The sequence below is a fragment of the Malaclemys terrapin genome, chromosome 3 (genome assembly GCF_027887155.1).
Source record: "Malaclemys terrapin pileata isolate rMalTer1 chromosome 3, rMalTer1.hap1, whole genome shotgun sequence".
NCBI classification, from domain to species: Eukaryota; Metazoa; Chordata; order Testudines; family Emydidae; genus Malaclemys; species Malaclemys terrapin.
Window position 1 is genome coordinate 191,224,435 of NC_071507.1, and position 16,901 is coordinate 191,241,335.

At 43.7% G+C, this 16,901-nt stretch overlaps 1 protein-coding gene across 1 annotated transcript in view; it reads left to right on the forward strand.

Moving 5' to 3' along the window:
• The window catches only part of SPATS1 (spermatogenesis associated serine rich 1), a 71,946-nt gene that overhangs the window by 54,245 nt on the left and 800 nt on the right, over positions 1 to 16,901 (forward strand). Inside the window, exons 7-8 of the mRNA XM_054022901.1 lie at positions 2,305 to 2,425; positions 5,942 to 6,004. Coding sequence (XP_053878876.1) covers positions 2,305 to 2,425; positions 5,942 to 6,004 — 184 coding nt within the window. The remainder of the gene's footprint in view (positions 1 to 2,304; positions 2,426 to 5,941; positions 6,005 to 16,901) is intronic.

The following is a 16,901-nucleotide window of genomic DNA, read 5'->3' on the forward strand; positions in this document are numbered from 1 at the left end:
CAATTCAGGAATTAGTGATGCTGTATATTTTACATAATGAAATGTGACAATATCATTTGACATGGACAATTAAGCTTATATTTGTGAGCAGTAGTATAACCAAGGCCTAGTCTACACTGGGTGGGGTGGGGGGGGATCGATCTAAGTTACACAACTTCAGCTATGTGAATAACGTAGCTGAAGTCAATGTACTTAGATCTACTTACCGTGGTGTCTTCACCGCAGTGAGTCGACTGCTGCCGCTCCCCCGTCGCCTCTGCCTGCACCTCTTGCCGAGCTGGAGTACAGGAGTTGACGGGAGAACACTCGGGGATTGATTTATTGCGTCTAGACTAGACGCGATAAATCGATCCCCACTGGATTGATTGCTGCCTGCCGATCCGGCCGGTAGTGAAGACATACCTTAACAGTATACAAAGTAGACACTGTACCATTTTGAAATCTGTTTTCAGTGAGGGTACTAACATAACAAAATAGCCTAAAATCCTTGAATTCTTTAGCCAATCCAGTTGTTGATGAGTCAACCAGTCATTATGTCTGAACATCCTGTTTCTAATCTGCCCATGTTTTAAAAAGATTAATTACAAAGTCTGGAACTAAATTAAAGATACAGTTTCAACTGCATTTTAGTTCTATCTCCTTCTCAGGAAATACCATTTATAGCCACAGATAAGTTTTGCTTGGAAGACATTGAGGAGCTATGGGACAACTCCTGAGCTTCGTACTTATTCGTTATGGAAGTAAAGCTCCCACTGAAGTCAATGACAGTTTGTCTGAGTATGGACACCAAGATTGGTCCTCATAAGAACAAGGAAAGATCTAAGCTGCCACTATTCTCAGTCTGTTTTTTTTCCCTGCAACTATAACAGGGAGATTCTCTCCAGCTGCAACTCTGAGCAATTTGCTATAAGAATAGTAATGCTTTGTATAACATCATTGATCCGAGAATCTCAGAGTACTTTATAGACATTAATTAACTGCCACAATATACCTGTGATATAGGCAAGCATTATTAGATAGCCAATGGAAGCACAACGCACTTACAGGCCAGTTCCTTGGCTAGGGGAAAGCAGCATAGATCCACTGAAGTCACTGGAGCTATGTTGATTTACCCCAGCTGAGGACCTAGCCCATCATGACACAACAGCAGCAAGTCAGTGGCATAGTCAGGAATAGAATTTAAACACTGGCATAACTCCACTGAATAGTGCCTGTTGAAATCAATGGAGCTATGCTGGCATAAAACTGGAGCAATGTAGTAGTGAATCAAACCTTGGAGTTCTGTTTCCCAATCCACTGCTTTAGCCACTGTATGCCCTGCCTTCCTGAGTGAAAGAATTTGTGAAGCATTACCTTGATTAAGAGATGAGCTGCAGTCTGTGGTGAATGAAGGCCATAGAGTAGCCTCGAAGATATTATGTACAAGTAACACACCCATGGTTGCACAACTTCCATAATCATTATCTTTTAAAGATATGCGGCACCTCTCACTCTAATCTCATATTTTTGAACTTCTCCAAAATTCAGTGGTTAGGAAACTGAAATATACTCACACTTGTGGAAGTGGTCTCTCCACAGTGGAACTGAGACACACTAATGCACCATAGAAGCTTGCACTTCCACTGTTTATCTCTTGGGCTTTCAGTCCAGCATCTTTCACAAATACTAAGGGACAATTCCGCCCCTGCCTCATCCAGAATCCTTGCCCAAGATGTTGAGACATATACAGACCAAGCTGGGTAGCCTTAGGAAACATCTGCTGTTCCCTGTGACTGTAAAGGTGATAGTGTTGGACGCAGACTCAGGAGGCCAGGGTTTTTGTTCCTGAGTCTACACCTGCCCGGGTGGGTGACCTTAGCCAAGTCACTTCAACGCTGTGCCTCAATTATCCCATCTGTAATATGGGGATGATGATGATGCCTACCTCTTTAAAGCACGGTTAGACCTATGGATAAACACTGATTTATATAAGCAAGGTATTAATTATTTTTAAGTGCTTCATAATAAATCCTGATTCTGATCTCAGTTATAGATGGGCCTCTTGTATCCCTGCTAAGGGAACATCAGGAGAATGGCAGAAAATTATGTGGCAAAACTTTTAGGGACCAACAATCTTTCTGGGTCAATTTTAGAGCAAAAATCAATTAGGGATCCCAGCAAATGAAGTCGGTGGGAGATTTTTTGTATATATAAAAAAATAAATAATATAAGATATTAAGTCAATGTAATTTAGCTCTCATACATTTTCTGTTAAGGAAGGAATTCCTTATTTTGTTATAATTTTGTTTGTTACAATGGAGATAGAAATCGATCACAGAAATGGCATTGCAATGGTAACCCCCTGTGACAACTGCTACAGCTGTCCAGAACACAGCAGAAACTTTCACAAATTTGGATCAACAAGGCCTGTGGTGAACTTTGGGTGGTAAGTTTGTAATCTGGATGTTACCTCTTATTTGATAAAGTTAAATTATTATGCACCATTCCTGAGTATAGAACTGTCATGTGGTACACTTATCTAATTAAATCCACAAGCTTCATAGATTATATATAGTGGTGGAAAATTATGAAAAACAAGGGCCAAGAGACACCTTAAAGGGCCTGATTTTCAGAGAACGGATGCTCCAGTTTCTGAAAATCATGATCCTTTCAAGTGTCTCAAATTGGGCATCCAAAATCACCAACCATTTTTGAATATTTCAATTCTCCACTAAAATCAGTGAAAACCAGGAGTAGCTTCCCTGTAATCAATGGAGTGACATGAGATTCAAGTCCAATAGGTCTAACAACTAAGCAATGTGCCCATTTCTCTTTTTATTCAAGCAGTTCTTTTCACACAGTTCAGTTACTCCCAGTCTGCACACAGACACGCACCGTTCAGTATGACAAAACCGTGGCCAACTTATGTGCAACCTTGGCCGATGAAATAAAATAACAAATATAACATGGCAGCTTTCCAAAATGAAATGCAAACCAGTTTGAATGTAGTTGCAACACAGGTTGATGACACATTGCTTCATAAATACAGTGGTGACAAGTGGACTAACAAAGTATCTTATAGAGATAGTATTACACGTTTTAAAAGCTATTCACAGAAAGTCTGGTTTGCTTTTTTTGTGTTCCTTCTCGTAAGTATTGCTTCTGAGAAAAATACTTCATCCTATTGTATGCCATTGCTATTATGAAAATTTCCAAGCCAGTCTAGAAGCTACAATCTGAACATGAAAGTTCAGACAAATGGGACCAAAGACATGCAAAAAGTGTGTAAGGGAGACATATTCATGTAAGGGAGTCATACGAAAAGAAAAACGTGTCCATCACAGATTGTAAAGTTGAGACTTAGTACGGCAGAGTAAGACAGATGCAAAAGCAAGACACAAGAGTGGAAAGGTCAGAATGATGTGACGGGTGGAGTACGATTGGTGCACAGCCCAGCTTGCAGGAGCCAGTAAGAATGCAGCTTAGTAACAGGGTGAACATTTCATGGCTAGACGAGGTAGAGTTGGCTGTCATTGGTATATAAGTGATGTCTGGAGCTGATGCTAGTAATGAGACATCTTAGAAGAAAAAGCTCAATATACTGGACATTCTTATAAACTGGCCATTGAGCCTAAATAATTCCTCAGATAACTGTATAGCTTTTACCTCCCAGTTTGCAATGTTTTAGGTATTCTATAAGGAAATTTAGATGAATCTGCAGCTACTGAAGTAACTGTAACCATTTATCAAGGTCAGTAGTGGCAAGGTTTTAAGGGTGACCCTGCTTGACAAGATGAGGGCTAGGGAAAGAGCCTTCAGCCTTTTCCTAATGGAGGGAATGAGAGAAAGATGCAGTCTCTGCCAGAGATAAAAATGCTGTGGTTAGGGAGTTAGGGTGGAATTCAGGACAGGAGAGTACTGGAGACATCAACTTCATGAAGCAGCTCAAGAGATACAGAGAGAAAACTGTTGGTACTTTGAGATCACGTAGGGTCACAGGTAGAGCTTAAAATCTCATATACTCCTTCTTGGAGCACCTCTTGCTCTGCCAGTTTGGGACTCCAGGCTTCAGCTGCGGGGTGGGACGGTCTTAGGGCTTTAGCCTTGCAGGGCACTCCAGGTGTCGGGGCTTCAGCCCCGTCGGGTGCATCCAGGCTCGGGGCTTCAGCTCAGAGCTAGGGCTCAGGACTTCTGCCCAGCAGGAGGTGCCGGGGCTCGCCTCACTGGTTTGAAAATATTTACTGGAGCTCTGCTTTGGTTAGCGTCTGCTGAGTTTAAGCCCTGGTCACAGGCAAAAAGTGGAGAATTAGCCATCTGGAGGGAAGCAGACTTATTCCTGTAAAAGCCAGACTGAGTGTTATCAAGGAGGTTGTGAGGGAAAAAGTGATAAAAAAGTAAGAGAAAACCCCCTTTACTAAAACTTTGCTGAAGAAATGGTGGTGGGTTACAGACTATAGATAATGATAAGGAAAGTTCATATTAGGTTGTGTTTTCTATAGAAGTGGGGCTATTTTGAACGTGGCAGGGAAAGGGACTTCTGGAGGAGCTGGAAGCATTAGCTAAAGTATGTTCAAATAAGAAGTATGATTGGTTGCTGACAAAATAAGGGTAGTGATGATTTTAATGGAGATTTAGACCCCAATTCTACAAGATATTTAAGCACCTGTGTAAGGATAAGTACCCGAGGAATCCAACTGAAGTCAGTGGAGAGACTCAAGTGTTTAAAATAATGCCCATACTTAAGTACTTTGCTGAATTTGAGTGAAAAGGTAGTAGAGAGCTTCCAGTAGATAGATCAAAGGTGAATTGTATAGTGAAAGGCACTTATGATAGAATGTGGAAAAACATTCCTGTGGACCCACTGTAATATGGAGTATGCTATCTGAAAAAGAAATGTGGATTTTAGTATTGACATGTGCAAGTTTGCAGATGACACTAAACTGGGAGGGGTGGTAGATATGCTGGAGGGTAGGGATAGGCTACAGAGGGACCTAGACAAATTAGAGGATTGGGCCAAAAGAAATCTGATGAGGTTCAACAAGGACAAGTGCAGAGTCCTGCACTTAGGACGGAAGAATCCCATGTACTGCTATAGACTAGGGACCGAATGTCTAGGCAATAGTTCTGCAGAAAAGGACCTAGGGGTTACAGTGGACGAGAAGCTGGATATGAGTCAACAGTGTGCCCTGGCTGCCAAGAAGGCTAACAGCATTTTGGGCCGTATAAGTAGGGGCATTGCCAGCAGATCGAGGGATGTGATCTTTCCCCTCTATTTTGCATTGGTGAGGCCTCATCTGGAGTACTGTGTCCAGTTTTGTGCCCCACACTACAAGAAGGATGTGGAAATATTGGAAAGAGTCCAGTGGAGGGCAACAAAAATGATTAGGGGGCTGGAGCACATGACTTCTGAGGAGAGGCTGAGAAGGGATTGTTTAGTCTGCAGAAGAGAAGAATGAGGGGGGGTTGGATAGCTGCTTTCAACTACCTGAAAGGGGGTCCCAAAGAGGATGGATCTAGACTGTTCTCAGTGGTAGCAGATGACAGAACAAGGAGTAATGGTCTCAAGTTGCAGTGGGGGAGGTTTAGGTTGGATATTAGGAAAAACTTTTTCATGCAGAGGGTGGTGAAACACTGGAATGGGTTACTTAGGGAGGTGGTGGAATCTCCTTCCTTAGAGGTTTTTAAGGTCAGCCTTGACAAAGGCCTGGCTGGGATAATTTAGTTGGGGATTGGTCCTATTTTGAGCAGGGGGTTGGACTAGATGACCTCCTGAGGTCCCTTCCAACCCTGATATTCTATGATTTGAAGCTGCTTACAAAATTCTATAGCAGAATGCATTTGGAATGCAGTGTATTTCTGGGAAGGGGAATACCAGCAAATACATTTTATTGAAAGGAAGCCAGCTACTGACATGCCTCTACAGGAAGCCAAAGCAGTTTTACAGCTCTGTTTTCTTTTATAGTGCAACATACAAAAGGAAAGCAGATACATTTATCCCTCTCCAGCGCTTGTCACGGACTCCTTGGTAAGTATCTGCACAGGAGCACAGGGAAACAGCTATAATATATGGGACTTATTCAGACCACACTTGCACCAGTAGAAATCAGGAGAACGTCAAAATCAATAGATTTAACTTGTGTAAAGTAAGAGGCGAATCAGGTCTTTCATCTCCTGTTTGGAAAAGTCCTGTTGAGCTTAATAGGAATACAATTAATAGGGTTCTATAGAAATTAAATAGGGTTCCTAAAGTGTGCACTCCAAAACCCAGAGAATGTAGCAGATGACACTCTTTCTACAGCCCTGTTAAACCAAGGGATAGAATTCTTCACCTACAGAATTCTTCATGTTGGTTCAACAAATCTATACAGAGGATCTCATGCTGCTAGAGCCTGATTCAACAGGAGTCGTCCTACTGAGCTCACTGGGGGCCCTTATACTCTAAAACTGTTCCATAAGGAAATTTTCAGCTATTTACAGGCCTCTCAATATTGACACCCTTTTTGATATAGATGTCCTGGACTTTGGCTGCCGACTATAATAAATCAATTAGGATAACGTTGATACAGTCTCTCTTTTTAATGGCTTCTAAGACAGGTGACATATCGAGAGTGAATTCTACTTTATTTATTTTTTTTAAATACATATTTCAGTGAATGTTTGTTGAAGAACACATTTAGAATGAAGGGTCAGCTTTGTAACTCAACTGGATTTCTTTTTTTTTTACTGACCAAAAATACAGCCGAATTGACCTTATTGTACAGTCAGAATGATGTTTAGAAGGATAATGACCAAATATTGTGCATAGTGTCTCCAGGGAACCTCATTTACGTCACACTTTGAAATATTATTGATTTAGAAATTAATTCATAATAGCTTTGGGAAGTGAATATCCTTAATTATCTGAAGTCAGAGCCCAGTAGCAGGTTGACACAATGATAAGGCCAGAATCTGACCTCTGCCTCGTCAATAAGCTTAAGAGTAAACAATAAAAGCCCCTTTTAATCTTTCTAAATGAAATTATAAGCAGGCATAAACTGGTCAATGCTGCTATAATCCGTGGCCTATAACTCAGCCTGCCAAGGCCCAACTGAAAGATGCAATATGCAAAAGCCCAAAATGAGGGACACAGCATGCTGTGAGCTTCATACTTTATTTCTGACGTAAATAATTTTCAACAAGGAAAAAAGTGAGGGAACTCCAAATCTCTGTGCCACATACATAACTGAGAGAGATGAGTGACATCTCAAAACACGGACATTTGAGAGGTATTGTCCATGAACAGACACACAAGGAAAAGAAAATGGCTGCCTGCTGTGAGTTTTGGGGGAGAAGCAGCAAACCGTTAAAGAAGAAACTCTCCCTTCCCTCTCATGAGGCCTGCATTCCTTGTTGCTTCCACCTCATGCTCTTTGTTCCCTTTGCCTTCTTTTGACTCTTTCAAACACTTGTTTTGTGGTGTTAGTGAGCTCACTTTGTCAGACCTTTGCTAACACAGGCCCCAAATCCCTTGGCAGTTATCAAGGCCTCTGAATCTCATAGTAGTAGGGATGCTTATAAGAATATCTTTTGAGTTCAGAAATATTGTGTTTTACAAACACAACCACTCAGATTGCACATAGATTCATAGATTCATAGATTCTAGGACTGGAAGGGACCTCGAGAGGTCATCGAGTCCAGTCCCCTGCCCGCATGGCAGGACCAAATACTGTCTAAACCATCCCTGATAGACATTTATCTAACCTACTCTTAAATATCTCCAGAGATGGAGATTCCACAACCTCCCTAGGCAATTTATTCCAGTGTTTAACCACCCTGACAGTTAGGAACTTTTTCCTAATGTCCAACCTAGACCTCTCTTGCTGCAGTTTAAACCCATTGCTTCTTGTTAGAATCATAGAATCATAGAATATCAGAGTTGGAAGGGACCTCAAGAGGTCATCTAGTCCAACCCCCTGCTCAAAGCAGGACCAATTCCCAGCTAAATCATCCCAGCCAGGGCTTTGTCAAGCCGGGCCTTAAAAACCTCCAAGGAAGGAGACTCCACCACCTCCCTAGGTAACGCATTCCAGTGTTTCACCACCCTCCTAGTGAAATAGTTTTTCCTGATATCCAACCTGGACCTCCCCCACTGCAACTTGAGACCATTGCTCCTTGTTCTGTCATCTGCCACCACTGAGAACAGCCGAGCTCCATCCTCTTTGGAACCCCCTTCAGGTAGTTGAAGGCTGCTATCAAATCCCCCCTCATTCTTCTCTTCTGGAGACTAAACAATCCCAGTTCTCTCAGCCTCTCCTCATAAGTCATGTGCTCCAGACCCCTAATCATTTTTGTTGCCCTCCGCTGGACTCTTTCCAATTTTTCCACATCCTTCTTGTAGTGTGGGGACCAAAACTGGACACAGTATTCCAGATGAGGCCTCACCAATGTCGAATAAAGGGGAACAATCACGTTCCTCGATCTGCTGGCAATGCCCCTACTTATACAGCCCAAAATGCCGTTAGCCTTCTTGGCAACAAGAGCACACTGTTGACTCATATCCAGCTTCTCGTCCACTGTGACCCCTAGGTCCTTTTCAGCAGAACTGCTACCTAGCCATTCGGTCCCTAGTCTGTAGCAGTGCATGGGATTCTTCCGTCCTAAGTGCAGGACTCTGCACTTGTCCTTGTTGAACCTCATCAGGTTTTTTTCTGCCCAATCCTCTAATTTGTCTAGGTCCCTCTGTATCCGATCCCTACCCTCTAGTGTATCTACCACGCCTCCTAGTTTAGTGTCATCTGCAAACTTGCTGAGAGTGCAGTCCACACCATCCTCCAGATCATTAATAAAGATATTAAACAAAACCGGCCCCAGGACTGACCCTTGGGGCACTCCACTTGAAACCGGCTGCCAACTAGACATGGAGCCATTGATCACTACCCGTTGAGCCCGATGATCTAGCCAGCTTTCTATCCACCTTACAGTCCATTTATCCAGCCCATACTTCTTTAACTTGGTGGCAAGAATACTGTGGGAGACAGTATCAAAAGCTTTGCTAAAGTCAAGAAATAACACATCCACTGCTTTCCCCTCATCCACAGAGCCAGTTATCTCATCATAGAAGGCAATTAGGTTAGTCAGGCACGACTTCCCCTTCGTGAATCCATGCTGACTGTTCCTGATCACTTTCCTCTCCTCTAAATGTTTCATAATTGATTCCTTGAGGACCTGCTCCATGATTTTTCCAGGTACTGAGGTGAGGCTGACTGGCCTGTAGTTCCCCGGATCCTCCTTCTTCCCTTTTTTAAAGATGGGCACTACATTAGCCTTTTTCCAGTCATCTGGGACCTCCCCCGATCGCCATGAGTTTTCAAAAATAATGGCTAATGGCTCTGCAATCTCACCCGCCAACTCCTTTAGCACCCTCGGATGCAGCGCATCCGGCCCCATGGACTTGTGCACGTCCAGTTTTTCTAAATAGTCCCGAACCACTTCTTTCTCCACAGAGGGCTGGTCACCTTCTCCCCATGCTGTACTGCCCAGTGCAGCAATCTGGGAGCTGACCTTGTGCGTGAAGACAGAGGCAAAAAAATCATTGAGTACATTAGCTTTTTCCACATCCTCGGTCACTAGGTTGCCTCCCTCATTCAGTAAGGGGCCCACACTTTCCTTGATTTTCTTCTTGTTGCTAACATACCTGAAGAAACCCTTCTTGTTACTCTTAACATCTCTTGCTAACTGCAACTCCAAGTGTGATTTGGCCTTCCTGATTTCACTCCTGCACGCCTGAGCAATATTTTTATACTCCTCCCTGGTCATTTGTCCAATCTTCCACTCCTTATAAGCCTCTTTTTTGCGTTTAAGATCAGCAAGGATTTCACTGTTTAGCCAAGCTGGTCGCCTGCCATATTTACTATTCTTTCTACACATCGGGATGGTTTGGTCCTGCAACCTCAATAAGGATTCTTTAAAATACAGCCAGCTCTCCTGGACCCCTTTGCCCTTCATGTTATTCTCCCAGGGGATCCTGCCCATCTGTTCCCTGAGGGAGTCAAAGTCTGCTTTTCTGAAGTCCAGGGTCCGTATTCTGCTGCTCTCCTTTCTTCCTTGTGTCAGGATCCTGAACTCGACCATCTCATGGTCACTGCCTCCCAGGTTCCCATCCACTTTTGCTTCCCCTACTAGTTCTTCCCTGTTTGTGAGCAGCAGGTCAAGAAAAGCTTTGCCCCTAGTTGGTTCCTCCAGCACTTGCACCAGGAAATTGTCCCCTACACTTTCCAAAAATTTCCTGGATTGCCTGTGCACCGCTGTATTGCTCTCCCAGCAGATATCAGGGTGATTAAAGTCTCCCATGAGAACCAGGGCCTGTGATCTAGCAACTTCTGCTAGTTGCCAGAAGAAAGCCTCGTCCACCTCATCCCCCTGGTCTGGTGGTCTATAGCAGACTCCAACCACGACATCACCCTTGTTGCTCGCACTTCTCAACTTTATCCAGAGACTCTCAGGTTTTTCTGCAGTATCATACCGGAGCTCTGAGCAGTCATACTCCTCTCTTACATACAACGCAACTCCCCCACCTTTTCTGCCCTGCCTGTCCTTCCTGAACAGTTTATATCCATCCATGACAGTACTCCAGTCATGTGAGTTATCCCACCAAGTCTCTGTTATTCCAATCACATCATAGTTCCCTGACTGTGCCAGGACTTCCAGTTCTCCCTGCTTGTTTCCCAGGCTTCTTGCATTTGTGTATACGCACTTAAGATAACTCAACGATCGTCCCTCTTTCTCAGCATGAGACAGGAGTCCTCCCCTGTTGCGCTCTCCTGCTTGTGCTTCCTCCCAGGATCCCATTTCCCCACTTACCTCAGGGCTTTGGTCTCCTTCCCCCGGTGAACCTAGTTTAAAGCCCTCCTCACTAGGTTAGCCAGCCTGCTGGCAAAGATGCTCTTCTCTCTCTTCGTTAGGTGGAGCCCGTCTCTGCCTAGCACTCCTTCTTCTTGGAACACCATCCCATGGTCGAAGAATCCAAAGCCTTCTCTCCGACACCACCTGCGTAGCCATTCGTTGACTTCCACGATTCGACGGTCTCTACCCCGGCCTTTTCCTTGCACAGGGAGGATGGACGAGAACACCACTTGCGCCTCAAACTCCTTTATCCTTCTTCCCAGAGCCACGTAGTCTGCAGTGATCCGCTCAAGGTCATTCTTGGCAGTATCATTGGTGCCCACGTGGAGAAGCAGGAAGGGGTAGCGATCCGAGGGCTTGATGAGTCTCGGCAGTCTCTCCGTCACATCGTGTATCCTAGCTCCTGGCAAGCAGCAGACCTCTCGGTTTTCCCGGTCAGGGCGGCAGATAGATGACTCAGTCCCCCTGAGGATGGAGTCCCCGACCACCACCACCCTCCTCCTCCTCTTGGGAGTGGTGGTCGTGGAACCCCCATCCCTAGGACAGTGCATCTTTTGCCTTCCAATCGGTGGAGTCTCCTTCTGCTCCCTTCCCTCAGATGGGCCATCTAGTCCACTCTCCGCATTAGCACCTGTAGAGAGAACATGGAAACGATTCCTCACCTGTATCTCCATTGCTGGTGCATGGACGCTCCTCTTTCTTCTTCTGGAGGTCACATGCTGCCAAACCTCCTCACAATCCTTCTGTCCCTGCTGCGCCTGCTCTGAATCTTCAGAACATTGTGGCCGTAGAAGCATCTCCTGACGTCTGTCCAGGAAATCTTCATTTTCCCTTATGCAACGCAGAGTTGATACTTGTTTCTCCAGCCCTCGAACCTTCTCCTCCAATATGGAGACCAGCTTACACTTTGTGCAGACAAAGTCGCTTCTGTCCTGTGGAAGAAAGACAAACATGGCACAACCTGTGCAGGTTACAACAGCTGATCGCTCACCTTCCATATCTCCGTCCTCTTAAGAACTTCCTCAACTGTTGCAGGAACTACTCGGAGAAACCTGCAGATGAATGCCTCAGTGCGCTCTCCCTAGGCGAACTCCCAGGCAAACTCCCGCTGTTAGCCTCTGCTGTTCGCCGCTCAGCTGGTTCGCTGCTGACTGCCCTTATATACCAGTCAGGCCCACTCAAGGCCCAGCTGGAACAAAGCACTCCCAATTCACACTTTTCAAACAAACAAGCAAGCAATTTGTTCTGTCCTTAGAGGCTAAGGTGAACAAGTTTTCTCCCTCCTCCTTATGACACCCTTTTAAATACCTGAAAACTGCTATCATGTCCCCTCTCAGTCTTCTCTTTTCCAAACTAAACAAACCCAATTCTTTCAGCCTTCCTTCATAGGTCATGTTCTCAAGACCTTTAATCATTCTTGTTGCTATTCTCTGGACCCTTTCCAATTTCTCCACATCTTTTTTAAAATGCGGTGCCCAGAACTGGACACAATACTCCAGCTGAGGCCTAACCAGAGCAGAGTAGAGCGGAAGAATGACTTCTCGTGTCTTGCTCACAACACACCTGTTAATACATCCCAGAATCATGTTTGCTTTTTTTGCAACAGCATCACACTGTTGACTCATATTTAGCTTGTGGTCCACTATAACCCCTAGATCCCTTTCTGCTGTACTCCTTCCTAGACAGTCTCTTCCCATTCTGTATGCGTGAAACTGATTTTTTCTTCCTAAGTGGAGCACTTTGCATTTGTCTTTGTTAAACTTCATCCTGTTTAACTCAGACCATTTCTCCAATTTGTCCACATATTTCCATGCCTTCTAGTGGTTGTATTTACTCAGTGTATCAAGGAAAAGATTTTTTTGTACACACACCAGCAGCACAGTTCTGATACTTTGGGATTATTCTGACATGGAGACTGGATTTTTTTCTTCAGAATAAAACTCTTTTTTCCTTCATATATGTATTTGTGGCCCATTTTTGCCAGACCAGGTTAGACCAATGGTTCGTGAAGTCCTTTTATCCTTCCTCTTGCCTCTTTTATTCCTCTAATTTGCTCAGTTCTAACTAAAATATTAGATGCTGTTATTAAATTTATACTCTTTCAGTGCTTGAAACTGGTACATCTCTGCAATTAAATAAACAGCTACAGCCATTCATCATGGAAGGCGTGTCTACAGGTGAACACTTAGGAAAATTAATCTGAATTCATTTTTAAAGTGGACTAGTTAAACTGCACTAAACTCCTGTGTGGATGCACTCATTCAGAATTAAACTGGCCTTAATTTGATTTAGCTAAATCCACTTTAACTCTGAATAAGAGTATCCACATGGGGGCTTAATGTGGTTTAATTAATCTACTTTAAATTCACATCTGCAGTTAATTTGGATTAATTTTCCTGAGTGCCCCTATGTAGATAAGCCCTTAGATTCATATACAAGAGACCACATTTCATTAATTCATAGTAATATTTCTGATTTGGTTCTGGAATTCATATCAGCGGGGTCCACATGGTCAGTTAGTCTGGGGCAGGCTAACGCGGGGTTGATTAACACCCCAGCTTGTTGCAAACTAAATGCCCTTGGAGACATGCCTTAGAGAGAGTAAAGTGGTATAGCAGCAGAAAAAGGGAAGTTACCCTGTAATCCTTTCCTACTGTTTTTCCTTTGACAGCTGTGGCAGGGAAGCAGGCATGTGAACTGTGTAGCTTTATCTCCCTCCTGTGGTGATTAGAGCCCCTAGCAGTGAAACTGACTGGGCTTAGAACAGCCTGTGTTTAAGAAAGGCTGATCTGAAACTTATGTTAAAATATGGATTTGTGATTTTCAGGTAATAAGATAGTTACATAATAAAATTCAGAATTATAGTCTGGTTCGCACAGGTAAAATGAGAGAATAAAGGAAACGTGCCACTATTTGAGATAGAAAGGACCAAAGTGTGCTCTGAGTTACAACAGTGAAAGTCCAGAATAACTGTATCAATTTCAATTGAGGTGCTCTGGATTTGTGTTGCTGTAACTGAGAGCAAGATTTGTTCCATATCTCTTGATTCACTTCTCACTTAGACCACTTTAAATCGGGATTAACTCCAGGGACGTAACACTGGTGTAAATGAGAAGAGTCAGGTGTGGCCTAGGACCTTAGGCCTTGATCCAGCAAAGCACATTAGCCTGTGTGTAATTTCGCACATCCATGGACATTCAAATGGGTGCTTAAGGGAGTGGAGCAGGGCCATATTATTTAGCTACACTGGGAGTGGGTGGAGGTTCTGTGGGGCTCTGGGCAGCATGAATCCTGAAAGGTTCAGTGTCCACATTAGCTAGGTAGAAGTGCAGTTGGTGCCAACCAATACCCAGACACTTTTCTTGTCTGTTCAGTGGGTCTCCACACTTGACATATGGTAACAAGCCTTGGACCCTGATCCTGCAAACACCTGGACATGAATAATTCTCCATGCAAGTCAGTGTGACTATTATGTGAATGCAATAACTCTCATCCTTAAGAGATTGCATGCTTTGGCCCTTAGATTCAGGGCAGTGACCATATCTTCCTATGTGCAGCTCCCAACACATTCTGGCCATTACTACAAAACCAGCAACAATTAACTGGCACCCTTGTAGCCAGATCTGAGCAGAGAGGTCAAGGACTTTTAGTCCATCAGCTCCAAAGTGCCCTCCCATTCCTGCAGGAAGTTCCTTGAAGTTGTGAGACATCATAGGAAACTTGTGCTACTGCCGGTACTAAATCTGGGTATGAGTAAATATTGATCCTTTTTCTCCAGGCTTGTCACACCAGAACCTTTTCCAAATACTAAATTTAAATTTAAAAATCAAATTAAATATTAAAATATTTGGGCAAAGAAAGTAGTTTAAAGAACAGATCACAGTTAACTCTAATGTTTATTTGAACCATCTGCTCTAAAGAGCTCATTCCTGATTATATCTATCACCATTACCACCTCTCACTCCCTTTTGACCAGTTTATCTGCAGCATTTCATGTTGCTCTGGTGTTAGATCCTCATACAAGTTACAAAGATGTTTAAAGTTCTCCATGTGGTTAGTCGCTTGTAAGCTATTCAGTGTGTTCATCATAAAAAAAAAGCTTCTCCCCTCATCTGCAAATTTTCCATTGTGAAAAAAAAGCCTGCTGTAACTGTGTAGAGATGATTACCTACATGCAAATAAAATCACTTGGTATGGTCTGGTGAACAAAGCCCCTCTTGGGAAAAAGATAAGTGTGGGCATCTGTTTTGTTCTCTTTTGCTTTTATCTTGTACCAATCGAAGGTTGGATGTATGTATGCACGATCTAGGGGATGTTTTGTTATATGTATCTGTTTTTGTATAATTGTACTTATGCTTGGATTTTACTATACACTTCACACAGTCTAAGAACAGATGTAAATTCACATGGTAGAGAGCCCCTTGCTCTGATTTTAAATAAGTTTGCCCATGTCTTGACATCGGCTAAATCAATTTCTAGTAAGTGATGAAGAGGAATTTCTTAGAGATTTTGTTTACTTAACAGCATCCAAGATATTCAGGGCCAGATGATCAGTTGTTGTGAATTAACATAGATCCACTGATATTGTTTTTCACCAGGTGAACATTTGGCTTGCAAGGACTAGACATTTCTAAAATTATGGGGCTGTGGTTTTTGAAGACCTTCCAGATATCCAGCACTAATATTTCAGGACCTGATTCTAGGTGGCCTATCATTAAGACTACCTGACACTTGACAAATATCATGGGCCAACTCAGAACAGGTTCTATTATAAGAACCTGTTCTGAGTTGGCCCATGATATTTGTCAGTGTCGGCCTGCTTTGGGATATATAGGGATGGAAAGCATTAAGCACTGTACAATAAATAATAGACTACTTAAAAAGCTGGATTTTTCTTTTCAGTGTCTAATGCTGTATGTAGCTTTCAGCAGATAATAGCGCACGGTTTTAGAAACCAGACATAGGATGCAGGTCACTGAGTACAGTCCCCTGCCATCACAGGAAAACCCCATCATCTCATCTCATTCATAAATTTATCAAGCTCCATCTTAAAACTAATTAGGTTGTTTGCCCCCTACCACTCCCACTGGAAGGCTGTTCCAGAACCTCACTCTGGTGGTTAGAAACCTTCTTCTCATTTCCATCCTAAATTTTTTCATGGCTTGTTTATTCCCATTTGTTCATGCACCTTTGTCCTTTAGCTTAATTTGCTCTTCTCTCACCCTGGTGTTTATCCCTCTGCTGTGTTTGTAGAGAGCCATCAAATCCCCTCTTAGTCTTGATTTGGCTAGGATAAACAAATCAAACTCTTCCAATCTCCTCTCCTCCTAGTCTATCAAAGTTGTGGCTGTGAAAATCACATCACAGACCATGAAATCTGGTCTCCAGCCACCCAGCTCTGAAGGCAGAACGGAGAGCAACGGCTGCTTGCTGGGCGCCCAGCTCTGAAGTCAGCACCACCAGCAGCAGCAGCGCAGAAGTAAGGGTGGCAATATCTTACAATGCCATTCTTACTTCTCCACTGCTGCTGGTGGCACACTGCCTTCAGAGCTGGGCTCCCAGCCAGCAGCTGCTGCTCTCCTACTGCCTGGCTTCAAGCAGCACTGCTGCCAGCTGCAGCGCAGCAGTAAGGGTGGCATTGTATGGTATTGCCACTCTGACTTCTGCTGGAAGTGGCACTATCTTCAGAGGTAGGCGCCTAGCCAGCAGCCGCCACTCTCCGGCCATCCAGCTCCGAAGGAAGTGCTGAAGTAAGAGTGGCAAGACTGAAACCCCCTATAATAGGACTGCAACCCCCTTTTGAGTCAGGACCTCCAGTTTGAGAAATGCTGTGTGTGTGTGTGCGCGCGCGCGTGTGGGGAAATCACACATTTGTCATGGGTTGGTCACAACACAAATAGCAAATTTCATGGATGTGTTACATATCTGCAAAATTTGGAATTTATGCTGTGACCAACCCATGAAAAGTGTTATTTCTCAATGATTTAAGTCAGTGGTAGGCAACCTATGGCACGTGTGCCGAAGGCGGCACACAAGCTGAT